The sequence below is a fragment of the Chrysemys picta genome, chromosome 13 (genome assembly GCF_011386835.1).
Source record: "Chrysemys picta bellii isolate R12L10 chromosome 13, ASM1138683v2, whole genome shotgun sequence".
NCBI lineage: Eukaryota > Metazoa > Chordata > Testudines > Emydidae > Chrysemys > Chrysemys picta.
In genome coordinates this window covers 17,807,091-17,826,386 of record NC_088803.1, presented here as the reverse complement: position 1 = coordinate 17,826,386, position 19,296 = coordinate 17,807,091, and the positions used below count along the sequence as shown (strand labels likewise).

At 45.6% G+C, this 19,296-nt stretch overlaps 1 protein-coding gene across 47 annotated transcripts in view; it reads right to left on the bottom strand.

Annotated features, from left to right (window-relative positions):
- Window positions 1-19,296, bottom strand: part of LOC101953665 (histo-blood group ABO system transferase 1-like) — a 50,614-nt gene that overhangs the window by 14,244 nt on the left and 17,074 nt on the right. For 21 of the 47 annotated variants that reach the window (XM_065565494.1, XM_065565487.1, XM_065565493.1 and 18 more), the window contains 2 exons: window positions 18,133-18,207; window positions 1,638-1,676 (listed from right to left, as the gene is read on the bottom strand). The exons of 5 other annotated variants lie outside the window; for them this stretch is intronic. In XM_065565494.1, the coding sequence (XP_065421566.1) occupies window positions 1,638-1,676; window positions 18,133-18,207 (114 nt within the window). The remainder of the gene's footprint in view (window positions 1-1,637; window positions 1,677-18,132; window positions 18,208-19,296) is intronic. 21 more of the 47 variants (XM_065565500.1, XM_024110311.3, XM_065565524.1 and 18 more) reach the window with 1 other exon arrangement.

The following is a 19,296-nucleotide window of genomic DNA, read 5'->3' as shown; positions in this document are numbered from 1 at the left end:
ATTACTCTCTTAGCATCAATGGACCAGATCCTCAGCTTGTGTCAATCAGTGCCAATCCATCAACATCCATGTGATTTGCACTGGCTGAGGTTCTAGCCCAGCTGTAGTCAATAGGCAGACAGCATGCAAACACCAGACCTCCAAACACTTTTAAAAGGACCATGACATTTGTTTAGTTATTATAATTCTTATTATTGTTATTATTTTTGTATTCTTTTCTCTGGACTCTGGACCTTGACTATACTTTTGTCAAGAAACTTGGACCTTGACAAAGAATAATTGATTACCCCTGATCTAGCCCAATAAGCACAAACTTTTCAAAAATACATTCTGATCATTTAATTTATTTTTTTTGTGGGGGGCCTTAATTTTAGGATGAACAGTTGTAGTCACCTTGGCCAGGATTTTCAAAGCCTGCCATATTTGTAGTTAACATGTTTATTTCAGAAGTGCCTAAGAGCCAGTCAAGAGTGGGTCCCTAAAGTGCTAGGCAATTCTCCCATTCTTTTCAACAGGAATTGTGTGGGTCCAACTCCCTTGGTTGGCTTTGAAAATTGCAGCCTGTAAATTTGAGTGGGAAAAAAGGCCCACATTCCACAGTGGGAGAGATAGACAGAGCTCCTATTTTTGCCCCCATGAGGTACCAAGATCCCTGGGGCAGCTTTGAGAACCTAAGTCTTGTTATATTTTTAAGGGAGGAAAAGCACACTCAGCTCTCATTGACTTTTTATCTTCCATGATGGGGTACTCAGCTTGTTTTACAGCCATGTCCATGTTATCTAAAGTTGAGTCCAAAAATCACAGGCAGCTGAAATTAGGGTTGACTTTAGAAAACTGAACCCTGAATCAAAGTGTCAGGCAGGTCTGGTGTGCACTTAAACATTAGATCAACCGAGCTACGTCACTCAGGGCTGAGAAAAATTTCACATCCTGTGTGATATACGTAAGTTGGTCTAATGCCTGGTCAGACACGGCTAGGGTGACAGAAGAATTCTTCTATTAACCAAGCTACCACCTCTTGGATAGATGGATTAACAGCATCGAGAGAAATTCCATCAAATTAAGAAAAGTCTACACTACAGTGCTACAACGGCACAGCCATACCTGTGCCACAGTAGTCGCTGTAGTGACGACACATCCTCATCTGTGTCTATGAGATTTTTCTTCCTAAAGGAATTATCACAAACCAGTAGGATTAGTCTGCCCATGGAGCCAGGCTCCTAGGAGAGAACGTGGGCTGGACCAACAACTCCCGTTGGACAACAGGGAAAGGTAGTTTAATGTTGAAATGTGCTTCAACAAACCAGAATGAATTGCTTCTATTTCAGGAAGGTCAAAATGTTTTGTTTCATCAGAAAAAGTCAAGATAAAATGTTTTGACATTTGCAAATTGATATTTTTTATTTGTGTTCTGCAGAAAATTTCAAATATTTTGTCCTATTTTGGAACAAAAATAAATGTTGGAATGTGGGAATTCCCCACAGGATAGGAACTCCGAATTTTGCTCCACTCTAGTTACTACTTAACATGCATGAGGGTAGTAGAAGGCCCCTAGTCATGCCATAGCACAACAGTGGTGAAGATAAATACAGAACACAGCTATGGGAGAGCTGGATTTAGGTAAAAGGTGTCCTTACCTTACAGGCTGGCTTGAGGGCCAGCTGATATGTGGTATACTAGGGAAACAGAAGAGCATCACAGGTTAATATAAATGGAATGATCCTTTCAGGATGAGGCATGTAGGGTCCCATTTACAGCTGTGTAAATCCAGACTGACTCTATATAGCCCCTCACGGCAGCACACACCCCTCACTCGCCATCTGCACAAATCTACACTACTCTCCCAGCACAATACAACCCACACACAGCAACACAAACAGCACACAATAAACCCAAACATCACTCTGAAGTCTAGAATGTCTGTTGAGTCATCGTGAAGTGATGGAAACAGCTACAAGAATGGTGGAGGAGTCTTTGTTCAGAATATCATCGGGTTCAACCATCACTGAGATTCACAGTCTGCTGCTGTCCAGTTTTTAGGTCCTCAGCACTTTTTGGCTTTTTATACACATGACTTTACAAATTACACCCGGGAAACAGCATGAGTTTTCAGCTACTAGTTATTAGGTTACAAGAATAGCACCAACTCTTCAAATTGGCATACCTCAATTAATTTCAGTGGAACTCTGCTGATTTACACCCCTGTGGGACTTGGTCCCATTGATTTCAATGGAAGTAAATTTACACCAGCTGGGGATCTGGTCCCTTGTGTTTAACTTGTGTGATTCGGGGGGACAACTCAGTGACTTTGTGTTTCATTGACCCTAGATCAGGAATGGGCAAACTACGACCCGCGGGCTGCATCCAGACTGTCAGACCTTTTAGTCCAGCCCTCGAGCTCCCACTGGGGAGCAGGGTCAGGGGATTGCCCCGCTCCGTGCGTGCCATGGCTCTGCGTGGCTCCCGAAAGTACTGGCATGTCCCCCCTACGGCTCCTAAGCATAGGGGCAGCCGGAGAGCTCCGCACGCTTCCCACGCCCCAAGCACCACCCCTGCAGCTCCCACTGACTGGGAACCGCGGCCAATGGGAGCTGCAGGGGTGGCCCCTGCGGACGGGGCAGTGTGCAGAGCCGCCTGGATGGAGCCGCACCTCTGCATAGGAATCGGAGGGGGGGACATGCCGCTGCTTCCAGGAGCTGCGGGGGTGGTGCCTGTGGATGGGGCAGCGCGCGGAGCCACCTGACCACACGTCCATGTAAGAGCCAGAAGGGGGACATGCTGCTGCTTCTGGGAGCTGCTTGAGGTAAGGACTGCCCAGAGCCTGCACTCCTGACCCCGTCCCATGCTCCAACTCCCTGCCCCAGCCCTGATCCCCTTTCTGTCCTCTGAACCCCTTGGTCCCAGCTCGGAGCACCTCCTGCTCCCCAAATCCCTCATCCCTAGCCCCACCCCAGAGCCCACACCCCCAGCCAGAGCCCTCACCCCCATGCACCCCAACCCCCTGCCCCACACCGGAGCCCCCTCCCTCACCTTGAACTCTTCATTTCTGGCCCCACCGCAGAGCTCTCAGCCCCAGCCAGAGCCCTCACCTTCTCCTGCACCCCAACCCCTAATTTCATGAGCATTCGTGGCCTGCCATATAATTTCTATACCTAGATGTGGCCCTCAGGCCAAAAAGTTTGCCCACCCCTGCCCTAGATGCTACTCTGAAACCTGTAATTAAATCTTTTGACATCTAAAATAATGAAGAGACAAGGTGGATGAAGTAATACTTTTTATTGGATCAACTTTGGTTGGTGAGAGAGACAAGCTTTTGAGATTCATAGAGTAAAACCTGTGTAGTCATAGGACAAAACGTGGGGGTTAGTGGGTTACAGATAGTTGTAATAAGCCATAAATCCAGATTCTTTTTGTCCTATGACTACAGGGTGTTATTAGGCCTGTGATGGAGTGCACTCACCCCACACTGGGTGGGGAAGGGTTAACGCCACACTGTGGGCTGAGAAAGCAACATCCCCTGAGCCCTATTGGGCATGCTCCTAGTGTAGCAGCACTATAAAAGGGGAGCAACTCAGGTCAGTTTGGGCAGACAGCCAAAGAAGAAGGAACATAAGCCCTGACGTTAAAAGACAAAGCAATTGAAGCCCAGATACAAACCCAGATTGAGACCCAGAAGCATGAACTGACTGTGATGGAGTGGAAGAGACAGAACCCTTCAGCAGCTGGTTCCACTTCCCCAAAAATCCATAAATGGGAACGATTATGTCCACCATATGATGAATCCAGTGATATTGCTGAGTATTTCATCACCTTTGAGAGACTGTGCACTCTCCATGCGATTTCTGAGGCTCAAAAGATGACTACTTTAGTTGCAAAATTGACTGGGAGAGCTCTGGACATATTCAATAAGATCCCTATTGCTGATGCTTAGAACTATGGTATATTTAAGGAATCGGCTTTGAAACAGTTTCAGATTATACCTGAAATTTACAGGGTTACATTCAGGAGCCTTAAGAGGGGAACTGGATTGAGTAATGTGGCTTATATAAATGAAATGAGGGATTTGTTAGACAAGTGGGTGAGGGGAAAAGGCATTACAAGCTTTGAAGAAATGTGTGATTTGGTTGTTCAGGAGCAGTTCCTGAATACGTGCAGTGATGATGTAAAACAATATTTGTGGGAGAAAAAGGTGGCTGCAGTGGGTGAATTAGCTGGGTTTGTAGACTCTTATGAGCAATCACAAGCTGCGATTAAACAGAAACCACTGGCAGAGGGGTACAGGGTTGGTGGAAAGCAGAATCACCATTTTACCCCTGGGAAAAAGGAGGCTGGTGTTTATCTCCCCATTCCCCTGTTACTTGCCCCAGGTCTCCTGGACAACCAGGGGATCCCAGAAGGTGCTTTCACTGTAATTCCCCAGAGCTCCTGAGGAGCACCTGTCCCAAATTAAAGGAGAGTAAACCTCCCTTGTCCCATGTTAGCTCAGTTGTCCTCAACCCTGTGGCCCCAGAGGGCACTCCCACCTCTTATCACACCAGTTTGGTGGACACAGGGCCTTGTGAAGCCGACATGGAACACATCAAGGTTATCAAGATTGATGGCACAGAGTGTCTGGGATAGAGGGATACTGCAGCTCAGTTCTCTCTGGTCTGACCAAGTGTGGTTCCAGATGCTAGTGTTTTGACAGGGCAGACAAACCACATTAAGGGGATGGGGTGGCAAAGGTTCATGTGGAGTGGGAAGGTCTGGAAGGTGATTTATTGGTGAGGATGCTCGAGGACATCCCCCGGACATGTTGCTGGGAAATGATTTTTTCAGCAAAACTAGGACCGTTAGTGTGATAACTTGCAGCATGAAGAAAGGCTGTGAGGGGCTCCTAGAGGGGGAGGAGAGAGCACTGCCTGTGGATGAAGAGGCTGTTCTAGCTGATGACTGTAGGTCTGATGCAGCTGAACAGCTAACACATCCTGCCCCAGGGAACACGGGGGTGGGTGACTCAGAGGGAATCCCGAGAAACAGGGCGGGGACCTTGGAACCCACAGAGGAGGTGGGGGAGGGTCCTATTAACAAGACAGTGCAGGAAGGTGGGGTGCCAAGTATGGCAGAGGCAGAGCCAGGCTTCTGCCGGGATGAAGAGGACAGGCTCCCGGGTGGAGACAGGGGAGATGCAGTCAGTGCCTAGAGACAGGGACACTATCTCAAGGGTTGTCTGTCAGGAATTTGAAGCTAAACAAAGGGCTGACCCCTCCCTTGAGGGCATAAGAAAGTGTGTCTGGCAGGGAACTCCAGGAAGGGAGTGGGGGGAGAAGTTTTTTGAAGAGAATGGGAAACTGTATAGGGAGACCCCTGTAGGGAAGAACTGAGGCCCCGGCCAACCCTATAAGCAGTTTGAATTCTTTGCAGAAAAGGACATCCCGGAACCTGAGCACAAAGCGCTGCTTAATCCACAGAAAATGAGACTCCAGCATAAGATTTGGCTTTACCTGCTTCTGGGAACTTTTAGTGCCCAAATAATTAAAGCAATCATAAAAGAAAATCCAGCCCTCCTTATAAGCCAATATTTAAGAAATAATTCACTCCCTGCCAACCAATCATAAATTCCTACCCGTAATCAGTGATCCTCATGGAATGGTATAATAAAAACACTAGTCAACTCTTAAAACCCTTAGGAAATACCAACATATATGCCTGGGAAGGGGAAGTAAGACTTAAGGTCCACCTTATAAACACCACAAAAATACCAAACCACTGGGGAATAAGGGTTAAAATAGAGGGTCCCTATGGGGATACCACCTGGAGTTCCAGCTACCCACAATTACCATATCAGTGGAATGAGCTTGTTAAGACAGAAAGAATATTAACAGTTATTGTAAAGTACTATCCAATACCCTGTAGTAAATTGGAACCTAAATGTTCACGCTACTCCCTTCCTATTATAATGGCCTAAATAAAAACACATCAACACTCCAATGGCCGAGCAAAATAAAATGTAGTAAACACCGTATTAGGAAAAGTTAAATTTAAAGGAGAAATTATAAACACTGTAGCCCTAAAGGTAATTAAAAATAAGTTAAGTTTCTTGTCACAACTGCAAGATAGTCTCATTCACAAGCAGGCAAATAATACTGTGAATTTGGTACAAATAGAATTAAGAAATAAAACTGCCTTGGCCATAGGATGTACTAAGATGCAAATTCTTAGTTTAGCATTACTAAAACACAAAATGTTTTGGGTAATAACTGGGAATGTTTGGGTATTAATGCATCTTTTAAAACAACAAAAAAGGTCCTTGTTTAACACTTACAAATATAAAGAAATGCAGTATGTTTCCAGCATGGTTAAGCCTGATTTGTTATTAGGTAAAATTATTGTTAAAATTGCTCACCAACAATCTGTGGAGACAAAAATATAAAAAGTGAGCCCACTTCCAAAATTGACCATGGGATTCTTTTGGCTACCGCGGGTTATAGGTCAATGGGCTAAAAAAAAGAAAAAATAGTAAATACCCAAGTGTGTACGGAATGAAGCCCTCACAAATGGGTGTGCTTGTCCCTACCTGTCACCACAGAACCATGCACCAAGAACATATCATTGGAAACATAGGTATAAAATAAACTAAAAAAGGTGACTCAGTTTTTACAACAGACACAAAAGAATATAGGGAAGCGTGTCATTCAAATATTACATGTCAATAAAGACAAGCTAAAAATTGCTAAGTCTAAAAAAACCTAACAGCCTATCATTGGTACAATGTTTTTTACAGGCTGGTCCCTGACCTCTAAGGTCATATTGTCTATCATGTCCACCCATTGCTAGTTGTGTTAATATAGTCCTGTGTTTGCTTGCTAGGAATGTGTTGTATGTGCTGTTAAACAAACAAACAAACAAAAGTTTGTTAAATTACAACCACAAGCTAAAATTGTCTCTCAGAATATTGCTATGAAGCAATTGTATAAAATATGACCCACTCAAGAATTGTTCTTGAGGGGTCAAAAGGGGGACATGTAGTAGTAGGATTTTATGTTTGTATTTTATATAATTTAGAATGAGAATAAAGAATAATAATGTAGCATGTATTAAATGTATTGGTGTATGATTTGATCATATCCTGCCAGCCACCCTTTAAGAATAACAGAAAGGGAATGACCTAATGGGCCAATGGGTAGAGAGATACATCAGCCAGAATATGTGTCTGGACTGATTCCAAAGCAGTAACAGACCTTTGAGGGTCACCAATTTGTTGTAGGTTTAGCATTTTAAAATAAGTAAAAGAATGCCATGATTGTTTTCTTTTGCATTGCAATTTGATGTTCCTGTTCAAAATGTTCTGTGTAAATTAATTCTGTTTTGTGTGTGAATAAGGAATGTTTGTGTTAAGAGATAAGTGTGAAGGCCGTAGCTGAACCAGATGTACAAGGGAGGAACCAGAGACAGACGCAAGGGCGCCAGGTGGCTGCAACATAAAAGGGTGTCATAAGGAGGAGGGAGAGAACTTGTTCACCTTAGCCTCTAAGGATAGAACCAGAAACAATGGGTTTAAACTGCAGCAAGGGAGGTCTAGGTTGGACATTAGGAAAAAGTTCCTAACTGTCAGGGTGGTTAAACACTGGAACAAATTGCCTAGGGAGGTTGTGGAATCTCCGTCTCTGGAGATATTTAAGAGTAGGTTAGATAAATGTCTATCAGGGATGGTCTAGACAGTATTTGGTCCTGCCATGCGGGCAGGGGACTGGACTCGATGACCTCTCGAGGTCCCTTCCAGTCCTATAATCTATAATCTATGAAACATGCCCCTATTGAAGCATCAGAGGAGGGCAGATTGACGACTCTAAAGATGAGACAGGCACCTATCAATGGGGACAAAATAGCGGTAATCAAAACCAGCATGGAATAACTCCCTGAGGAACTTAATGTAAAGAATAAGAAGGACAATTTAAGAAAACAAGCATTCGTCAAACAACAATTGATTACAGCATGATGGTGCAAAACTCATTGGTCCCAATGAAGAAAAATCACTATATAAACAGGGTGCCTTGCCATGAAACTTTGGGTTCGTTCTCCCAAGACTTCCTTGGAGCATCATGTCACAAATGACGGAACCCGGCTTCTCCCTACCTAGCTGGCCTAGCTGGCCACTAGATCCGGACTCTGGACTGGTAACTATAACATTGACTGGTGTGACAGTGTGTGTGTGGTGTGATTGAATGCATATGCTAATTGTTGTATCTTCAATAAACGTGGCGTATTGCCTTTTTCCCTAAAAAGATCCTGCGTGCTTCTTATAAGCATAACAGTTGGTTGTACCCAGCCAACACCAGGGGGAATTAGTGCTGGTAGCACGGGATAGTCCCTTCGCTGGTCACTTGGGGATACAAAGGATTTATGACAGGCTGAGGAGGAATTTCTACTGGCCAGAGATAAAGAATGATGTGAGGGATTATTGTAGGACTTGTGCGGTGTATCAGGAGAGGAAGAAACCGGTGGGACCCCAGAAGGCTCTGCTGCGTCCCTTGCCTGTCATACGGGAGGCGTTCCAAAGGGTGGCAATGGATATAATGGGTCCTATGCCACACACCCCTCAGCGGAGGAACAAGTATATCTTAGTGGTAGTAGACTTCACCACTCAGTATCCTGAGGAAATCACACTGTCTAACACAGAAGCTGAGACAGTGGAAAGAGCCCTGCTCACCATATTCAGCAGAGTGGGCTTCCCTAAGGAGATTTTGTCTGATCGGGGGGCAAATTTTATGTCACAGTTGTTCAATGAGCTATGGAAGGTGTGTGGAGTGAAACAGCTTAAGACGGCCCCCTATCACCACCAGGCCAATGGGCTGGTGGAAAGGTTCAATGGGAGCCTAAAATCCATGCTGGGGATGTATGCCAAGAAAAGGGGCCAGAGTTGGGATGAGTTATTGCCATTCCTGCTGTATGCCTACACAGAGGTACCCCAAGAGTCCATGGGATTTTCCCCATTTGACCTTCTATATGGGAGGAAAGTGAGGGGACCTCTCAACCTCATTAGGGATACCTGGGAAGGATGCAACAAGGTGAGGGAAGAACCCATGACAGTACGTTCAGAGGTTCAGGAGGGAGTTGAAGGACATGATGGAAATTGTCCAAAACAGCCTCCAGAGCAGTCAGGCCAAGCAAAAGGCATGGTATGATAAAAATACTTGTAAACACACTTTTGACATAGGAGATTTGGTAATGGTACTCAGCCCTGCGAAAAAGTTCAAAATGCAAAACTCCTGGGAGGGGCTCTTTGAAGTGGTGGAAGTGGCAAGTGAGGACACTTATAAAGTTAAAAAGCCCTTGATGATACTGTGCCCCAATTGGTACATGTAAACAGACTCAAGGCCTATCACAGTAGAGTGGCCAGGGTAAACATGATGTGTTGTGTCGAAGAGTAAACTGAGGCACACCCACTCACTGATGTGATGGCTGAATGCCAATACGGATCAACTCTGGAAAGTATGGAAATCTGTAGTGAGCTGACACCAGTCGAAAAGGGGGAAGCTTTATCAGCGCTGCAAAGGTACAGTGAGGTATTTTCCAACAAACCAGGAAGGACACACTTGCTGTCCTATAGAATCCTCATGAAAGGGGGACAGCCCCCCCGCCCATTCTGGGCCTTACAGGGCCACTGGCAAGGTGAAGGAGCAAATTCGGGCTGAGATACAAAGCATGTTGGACCTGAGGTGATCAAGGAATCTGACAGTACATGGGCTTCCCTGGTGGTCTTGGTCCCCGAAAGGGATGGCACTGTAAGATTTTGTGTAGACTATAGGAAACTCAATGCTGTCACTGTAACAGATGCATACCCCATGCCAAGAACTGATGACATGCTGGATGTGCTGAGCCAAGCCAAGTACCTCAGTCCCTTTGATCTAACTAAAGGTTACTGGAAGATCTCTTTGGAGGGGGAGGCACAACAAAAATCAGCTTTTATCACTGATATAGGGCTCTATGACTTTACGGTGCTACCTTTTGGTCTGGTAAATGCTGGTACAACCTTCCAGAGACTGGTCAACAGAGTGTTAAATCATTTGCAGAATTATGCTAGGGCAGTGGTTCCCAAACTGAGGTTCGTGAACCCTTGGGGGTTCTCAGAAAAAAATTCTGTAATGGTGGACAGAGCCACCCCTTGGGACATGGGAGCCATCTGTGGGGGCTGGTAGCCTGAGCCCTGTGACCATGACTTCCTGGCACAACAAGTTTAAATGGAGATATACCGATCTCATAGAACTGGAAGGGACCCTGAAAGGTCATCAAGTCCAGCCCTCTGCCTTAACTAGCAGGATCAAGTACTGATTTTTGCCCCAGATCCCTAAGTGGCCTCCTCAAGGATTGAACTCACAACCCTGGCTTTAGTAGGCCAATACTCAAACCACTGAGCTATACTTCCCCCCCCACCTGTTTTGTTGTAATTGTGCGTTGTTTGCCTGGACTGCTCAAGACCCAAATGCTTGTGGGAGGAACTCTTTATTTGAGTTGGCTTCTTAAATACCTTCATGTTGTTTCACGTCTGGTACTCCTTGATGAAACATGTAGGAGGCTTAATCGAAGCGATATGAGCTACAAAAGTGAAATCTTGGAAGAATGTTGCTGTTTTCATAATGTAATAAAATTTACAATGTAATGATAAATAATAATGTAATAATAAATAGTGTGTAATAAGCGTGTCATAAAAAACCCAAGTTATTTCCAAGATCACTGCTTCTATAATTTATGCTCAGGTAAGGGAGAAAATCCATAGAAATATTCATTTTTAGGAGGGGGTTCATGAGATTTGATATTTTAGTAAAAGGGGTTCACGAGCTGTTAAAGTTTGGGAACCACTGTGCTAGGGAATACAAAGATGGCATTGCTGTATTCAGCAACACCTGGGGTGACCACAAGGAGCACCTGAGAGTTGTGCTATAAAAGCTCAAAGAAGCTGGGCTAACTGTGAAACCCTCTAAGTGCAAGATAGGGGCAGCCAAAGTCCCTTATCTGGGGCACTGGGTAGGGGTGTGTGAAATATCCCCCGACTCTCTTAAGGTGGAAGCCATTATAAAATGGCCCGTACCCCAGACTAAAAGGCAAATCCAATCCTTCATAGGCTTGGCAAACTATTACAGGAGGTTTGTGTAGGGGTTCAGTGACATTGTATCCCCAATCACAGACTTATGTAAAAAGCATCAACCTAATTTGGTCAGAGGCGTGCCAGAAAGGTTTCAACAAGGTAAAATCACTTTTGTCTGTGGAGCCTGTGCTGGCCAGCCCGGAGTTTGATAAGATTTTTGAATTGTGTACTGATGCATCAGACAGGGTGGGGTGCTGTGCTGATGCAGACAGGGGAGCACACCAAGGAACCCATTGCCTTCCTAATCAAAAAGCTGTCCCCTGCTTAACAGAATTACTCTCTCATAGAGAAGGAGTGCTATGCTATTGTGTGGGCTGTCAAACAACTAAGGCCTTACCTCTTTAATAGGAGATTCAGGATTCTAACTGACCATTCACATTTGATATGGCTTAACCAGACTAAGGGCACAAACTCCAAACTGCTTTGCTGGAGCCTGGTCCTGCAGGAATTTGACATGGAAATTATACATATTAAAGGAAAAGAGAACTGGGTAGCAGATGCCCTGTCCAGAAAAGAGGAATTTTAGGTATACTGCCTCCACCATGGACAGTGTCCAAGTCTCTAGCAGTAAGTTCAGGAGGCGGATGTGATGTTGCACTCCATATGCTTTATGAAAATATGCTTATGAATGTGAATATGATGTAACTGGAATATGCTTTATGCAAAAGGTCTCTTGTAAGGTATCATTATAAAGCTTATAATCTACTGAATGTGTTCATCCTATTTGTTTGCATGTATTATTTCTACGTCTGGACAGGGCCGGGTCTAACTTTTTTGCCGCCCCAGGCAAAAAAGAAGAGCACCGCCCCTCCGTACCCCCCCCCGCGAGCGACGCACAGCCAAACTCACCCCCACCAGCGCCGCCGAAATCCCTGCCCCCCCAGCACCACGCCGCCCGAAGCCCTGCCCCCCGAGCGCCACGCAAGCCCCCGCCCCCCTCTAAGCGACGCACTGTGCCAAGCCCCGCCCCCCTGAGCGCCGCGCAAGCCCCCGCCAGTGCCGCGCCGCCCGAAGCCCTGCCCCTCCAAGCGCCCCTGATCCCCCAACCGCCGGCCCCCAACCCTGGCTCCTCACTGCCGGCGCCAGCCCCCGGCCCCGGGCCGAGCACCGCCTGGCCCGGCACCGCTGACCCCTGGCCGAGCACCGCCCGGCCCCGGCCCCGGCGCCTGGCCTGTCCCCGCCCCGCCGGCCCCGCCCCTCCGGCCCCCAACCCGGGCCGAGCACTGCCCGGCCCGGCACCGCCGACCCCCGGCCAAGCACCGCCTGGCCCCGGCACCCGGCCGTGGCCCCCGGCCCCGCACCGCCGGCCCCCCGACCCTGGCCCGAGCAGCTCCCGGCCCGGCACCGCCGACCCCCGGCCGAGCACCGCCCAGCCCCCGGCCCCACACCGCCCGGCCCCGCACCGCCGGGCCCAGCCCAGCCCCAGGGCTGAGCACCGCCGCCCCCGGCAGAGCACCGCTGGCCCCTGCCCCCGGCTCCACACCGCCGGCTCCGCACCGCCGGCCGAGCACCGCCAGCCCCCGGCTCCGCACTGCCGGCCGAGCACCGCCGGCCCCGGCCCCCGGCCGAGCACCGCCGGCCCCAGCAGCTCCAGCCACCAGTCGAGCACCGCCGGTCCCTCCCTCCCTATTTTCCCGGACATGTCCGGCTTATTGGGTTTTCCCCCCGGACGGGGATTTGAGGCCCAAAAAGCCGGACATGTCCGGGAAAATCCAGACGTATGGTAACCCTAAATAAGGTGTTATTGGGCTGTTAGGAAGAAGAACATTTCCTGATAGTGCCCATCACCACCGGATAAAGAAACAGATCTTAAGATGGTTAAAGAAAACTTTGATAGCATCCTGTCTGGCAAGAAATCACTTATCAAAGGTTGTGGGTGTGAAACCCTCATTTCTGCATGTTTTATCTTTATGGCCCCCACTTTTCTATTGTTAATCTGTCTGGTTCTCTAATTGTTTCTGTCTTCTGCATAATGAATTTTGCTAGGAGTAAGTTAATTAGGGTAGTGGGATATAATTGGTTAGAGAATTATGTTACAATGTGTTAGGATTGGTTAGTTAAATTTCAGTAAAATGATTGGTTAAGGCATAGCTGAGAATATTACTATATAAACTGGGGTCAAACAGGAAGTGGAAGGGAAACTGGAATCATGTTTGCTAAGTGCAGGGAGAACGGGAACAGGAAATAGGGAACAGGCAACAGGGACACGGGCAATGCTCTGCAGCATCAGACCTGGGAAGGGGGACATGAGGTAAACGCTCTGCGGCGTCAGAGCTGGGAAGGGAACACTAGGGAACAGAGTCTATCGGCGTATAGAGATAAGCCCAACTTGTGTTAAGGGCTTCGGAATATGCTTGCTTGGAAACTAACCCCAATAAACATCGCATTGTCTGCACTTCAGACTTCTGGTCTTTTGCTGCTTGCTGTCTGCGTGACAAGAACCAGGAAGTGGGAGGGTCAAGGGAAAGCCTCTAACAACCACCAAACCTTGTAGCTTTGACATCAACGGCAGTTCGGTGGACGGAGTGCACTCACCCTGCACTGGATGGGGTCTTCCTGCCCCGTCACAAGGCTTCTTCACCTTGAATAGTCCCTTAGAATATGTGCTAACTACTGATGCTAAACTATCTGTTTGATCTTGTATTTAGCTGTGACATTCTGAGTACCTTTCCCAGACATGAAGAAGAGCTCTGTATAGCTCAAAAGCTTGTCTCTCTCACCAACAGAATTTGGTCCAATAAAAGATATTGCCTCTCCAACCTTGTCTCTTTTATATCCTGGGATCCACATGGCTACAACAACATTGCATACCTAAATGGTAACATGCATCAGTGGAATCTGGAATTGAACCAGAAGTTCACCTAGCCTAGCTGACACCTGACCAGAGGAACCAATGGGAGGACAAGATGGTTCAAAGGGAAGTTCCCTTTGTCTGTTGAGTTTTCACTTTTGACCCGAGTGGGAAAGCTCCAGAATTCAGCATCTTATTAAGTAGTGAGTATTAGGGAAGGAAATAAATAGGTTTATGTTTATTTCTTTGTAACCTGTCTTGTGCAATTAGAGGAAGAATTAAATTGGATATTTGGGTATTTTTTGTGTGTAACTAAGGTTTTGCCCAGGGGAACATCCTCTGTGTTTGGAATCTGTTGTCTGTGAGAGTAGCTGGTATGCTAATCTCTCCCAGAGGGTTTTCTTTTACCTTTCTTTTCTTTAATTAAAAGCCTTTTTTTATACCTGATTGATTTTTCCTTGTTTTAAGATCCAAGGGGTTTGGATCTGTGTTCACTAGGGAATTGGTGAAGAGTCTCTCAAGGCTACCCAGGGAAGGGAATTAGTGCTTGGGAGAGGTGGCAGCCAGAACAGATCTAAGCTGTTAATTGAGCTTAGAGCTTCTCATCCAGGTCCCCACATCTATACCCTAAAGTTCAAAGTGGGGAAGGAACCTTGACAATCAACAAGGAACTGCCTCAATATTGTAGGACCACATCCTCAGATGCTGAGAATTGGCATAGATAAGCAGACTCTAAGAGAGCTACTTTTATCAACACTAACTGTAGATCTGGCCCCATTGGAGCTATGGATCCTTTGCTCCAGTGTTGATCAACTGTATAGCCAGTTGCTCGACCACACTTTGGTTCATTATGAAATATATTCAAGAGAACAAATGACCAATATTACTCAGGTTTATTTGCTATAAGCCAATAATCATAGAATCATATTATCGCTAGACCATCCCTGAGAAGTGTTTGTCTAGCCTGCTCTAAAAACCTCCAATGACAGAGATTCCACAACCTCCCTAGGCAATTTATTCCAGTGCTTAACCACCCTGATAGTTAGGAAGTTTTTCCTAATCTCCCATCTAAACCTCCTTTGCTGCAATTTAAGCCAATTGTTATCATGTCCCCTCTTAGTCTTCTCTTCTCCAGACTAAACAAACCCTGTTTTTCCAATGTTTCCCCATAGATCATGTTTTCTAGACCTTTAATCACGTTTGTTGCTCTTCTCTGGACTTTCTCCAATTTTCCCACATCCTTCCTGAAATGTAGCACCCATAACTGGACACAATACTTCAAGTGAGGTCATATCAGAGTGGAGTAAAGCAGAAGAATTGCTTCTCATGTCTCCTGCTAATACATCCTAAAATGATGTTAGCTTTTTTTGTAACATTGTTACACTCTTGACTCATATTTAGCTTGTGATCCACTATGACCACCAAATCCCTTTCCGCAGTGCTCCTTCCTAGGCAGTCATTTTCCATTTTGTATGTGTGCAATTGATTGTTCCTTCCTAAATGGAGTACTTTGCATTTGTCCTTATTGAATTTCATCCTATTTATTTCAGACCTTTTCTCCGGTTTGTCCAGATCATTTTGAATTTTAATCCTATCCTCCAAAGCACTTGCAACTCCTCCCAGCTTGGTATGATCTGCAAACTTTACAAGTGTACTCTCTATGCCATTATCTAAATCAGTGGTTCTCAAAGCTGGTCTGCCACTTGTTCAGGGAAAGCCCCTGGCGGGCCGGGACGGTTTGTTTACCTGCCACGTCTGCAGGTTCGGCCAATCGCGGCTCCCACTGGCTGCGGTTCGCCGCTCCAGGCCAATGGGGGCTGCGGGAAGGGCAGCCAGCACATCCCTCAGCCCGCGCCACTTCCTGCAGCCCCCATTGGCCTGGAGCGGTGAACAGCGACCAGTGGGAGCCGCGATCGGCCGAACCTGCGGACGTGGCAGGTAAACAAACCGGCCCAGCCTGCCAGGGGCTTTCCCTGAACAAGCGGTGGACCGGCTTTGAGAACCACTGATCTAAATCATTGATGAAGATATTGAACAGAACTCAACCCAAAACTTATTAGGACCCCACTTGATATGCCCTTCCAGCACAACTGTGAGCCACTGATATCTACTCTCTGGGAATGGTTTTCCAACCAGTTATGCACCCACCTTATAGTAGCTCCATCTAGGTTGTATTTTCCTAGATTGTTTATGACAAAGTCATTTGAGACAGTATCAAAAGCTTTACTAAAGTCAAGATATACCACATCTATCACTTCCCCCTATCCACAAGACTTGTTACCCTGTCAAAGAAAGTTATTAGGTTGGTTTGACATGATTTCTTCTTCAAAAATCCATGCTGACTGTTACTTATCACCTTATTATATTCTAGGTGTTTGCAAATTGATTGCTTAATTTATTTTCCCCATTATCTGGGTACTGAAGTTAAGATGACTGGTCTGTAATTTTCTGGATTGTCCTTGTTCCCTTTTTAATAGATTGGCACTTTATTTGCCCTTTTTCAGTCCTTGGAATCTCTCCCTCCTTCCCTGACTTTTTTAAGATAATCACTAATGGCTCAGATATCTCCTCAGTTAGATATCTCCTCAGTCAGTAGAATGTATTTCGTCAGGCCTGGCAACTTGAACACGGTTAACTTGTCGAAGTAATTTTTCACTTGTTCTTTCCCTATTTTAGCATCTGATACTACTTCATTCTCACTGGTGTTCACTATATTAGAAATCCAATTGCTACTAAACTTTTGGTGAAAAATGAAACAAAATAGTCATTTAGCACTTCTGCCATTTCCATATTTTCTATTATTGTTTTTTTTCCTCCTCTTTGAGTAACTGACCTACCCTGTCCTTGGTCTTCCTCTTGCTTCTAATATATTTGTAGAAATGTTTTCTTGTTATCCTTTATGATTGTAGCTACTTTAATCTCATTTTTGCCTTAGCCTTTCAAATTTTATCCCTACATGCTTGTGTTGTTTGTTCATATTCATCCTTTGTAATTTGATCTAGTTACCACTTTTTGTAGGGTTTCAGATCACTGAAGATCCTACATTTGTACCAAGATAGAGCACTAATACCTTATCCTTTTCCTCTGGGACATTCCAGGTACTGGTCTGGGAGAGAAATGACCACCACTTGCTATGGTAAAACACTCACATGTCCTAATCTGGATAGTTTCCCTATTTACTTAAGCCAAAACTTTCTTCAGCGAACACAAGGTGTGATGCCATACTTAGCATAAGTGAACAGGATTATAACAAAGGTACGGGTCAATTTAAGCTATATAACTGCTATAGTATTTCTGCTAAATGCATATTAATAGGTATATGGTGAGAATAATACATATTATTAATGTGATTATATATATTTATATAGATGCTAGCCACCATACATTGGTCAACAGCAGCTGGGACTCTGGCTCAGAATTTTTTTAGTCAAAATTAAAACCCTACCATTAATGCTGGATTCTCCCTTAGCTGGACTCTGCCTTCTAACCCTATCCCTGACTTTAACCCCTTATTCTGACTCCTATTGTCTTCACTGGATTTACTCTGCATACTCAGATTTAACTGAGAGCAATCTGCACATGCACCAATTTCCTGAGTAGAACTGATCATAAAATTGAAGAAAAACAAATTCTGTGGAGGAGGGAAAAAGGAAATTTTTGAGTCATTTTAATTTTGCAGGTTTTTTAAAAGACATGATTTTCTATTGTTTATTGGAAGTTTTTATTGGTTGGTTTTCCAAAGTCTTTTAATTTCAAAATTTTCCAGGTTTGTTTGTTTTTCACTTTTCTTTCTTTCCCCTCCTCTTTCATTTGCCCATTTCCTCCCCTTTTGTGTCTAAACAAGCAGTGCAATAAGGACAAAATGACAGAAACAACCCTAAAAATGCCAAAAAACCCACCCCTGCTTGCACCCTCAAACAAGAACAACCCACTTCACCCCAAAAAAGTCAATTTTTTTTCCATTTCCTAATTTGACTGGAAAAGGGAATGTTTATTTTAATTAATAATTTCTGTGGAAATTTTCAATTAATGGTTTTGGATGAAAAGATTTTGGATATAAAAAACGTTTGAAAAAGGTTCCAACCTGCTCTACTGAATCTATTCTCTCCCTGTGCCTATTCAAGCCCCAAGAGAAATGAAAGTCTAGCTTATTGACTGGTGTAAATGGATTTATTCCACCGGAGGATCAGGCCCAAGCATTTACTGAAACACTTACCCCAAGTATCCAATGATCCCAGCCATCACTATTGGAATCAGAATATGTACTTCTTTGATGTCCATGATCTTGGTGCTGAAATGAGAAAGGTGAAGTCCAGAAGTGCAGAAATGTAATGAGAGCACAGAAAAGAACAGATTTATTCATAATAATGTTCTAGACAGCCTTACCCAGGCTTCAGCATTTAAAACGTGTAAGCCAGCAGCAGGTGCTGTTTCTTCCTTTCCCAAGGTTGTTTTAGGGGGTGTAACTGTAACATAGTCTCTCCTCATGTTGTGAACTGCTTTCCTCTTTCATAGACTTTAAGGCCAGAAGGGACCATCATGATGATGATGGATTGCTGCTCCAGGCCAATGGGAGCTGCTGGAAGTGGCGGCCAGTACATCCCTCGGCCCGTGCCGCTTCCCACAGCTGGGAGCTGCGATCGGCCGAACCTGCGGACGCGGCAGGTAAACAAACCGGCCCGGCCCGCCAGGGACTTTCCCTGCACAAGTGGCAGAACAAGTTTGGGAACCACTGATCTAGTCTGACCTCCTGCACATTGCAGGCCACAGAACTTCACCCATCCACTCCTGTAAAAGACCCCTAACCTCTGGCTGAATTACTGAAATCCTCAAATCATGGTTTAAAGACTTCAAGTTACAGAGAATCGACCACTGACACTAGTTTAAACCTGCAAGTGACCCATGGCCTATGGTGCAGAGGAAGGTGAAAAACCCCATGGATCTGCCAATCTGACCTGGGGGAAAATTCCTCCCTGACCCCAAATATGGTGATCAGTTAGACCCGGAGCATGTGGACAACACCCACCAGGTAGACACCTAGGAAAGAATTCTCTGTAGTAACTCAGAGTCCTCCCCATCTAGTGTCCCATCACCGGCCATTGGGTATTTTTGCTACTTTCGCCTTTTCCCTCTGCATAACTCTTGGGCAAAAAGCACCTTTTGATAGCAGACAGGCAGCAGATTGAGCTCTGACTGCAAACAGTTAGAGAAAGAATCCTTCGATCAGCAGGGAAATAAAATAATCTGACAGGGGGTCTGTTAAAATGTGCCCTAGGCCAGCACTGCCATGCAGCAGTTCCCAACCTCTGCCAGTCCTTTCTCCTCCAGATCAGCAACCCCTGAGCCCTGCCCCTCTAGGGTTACTACCTCTGAGGTACAA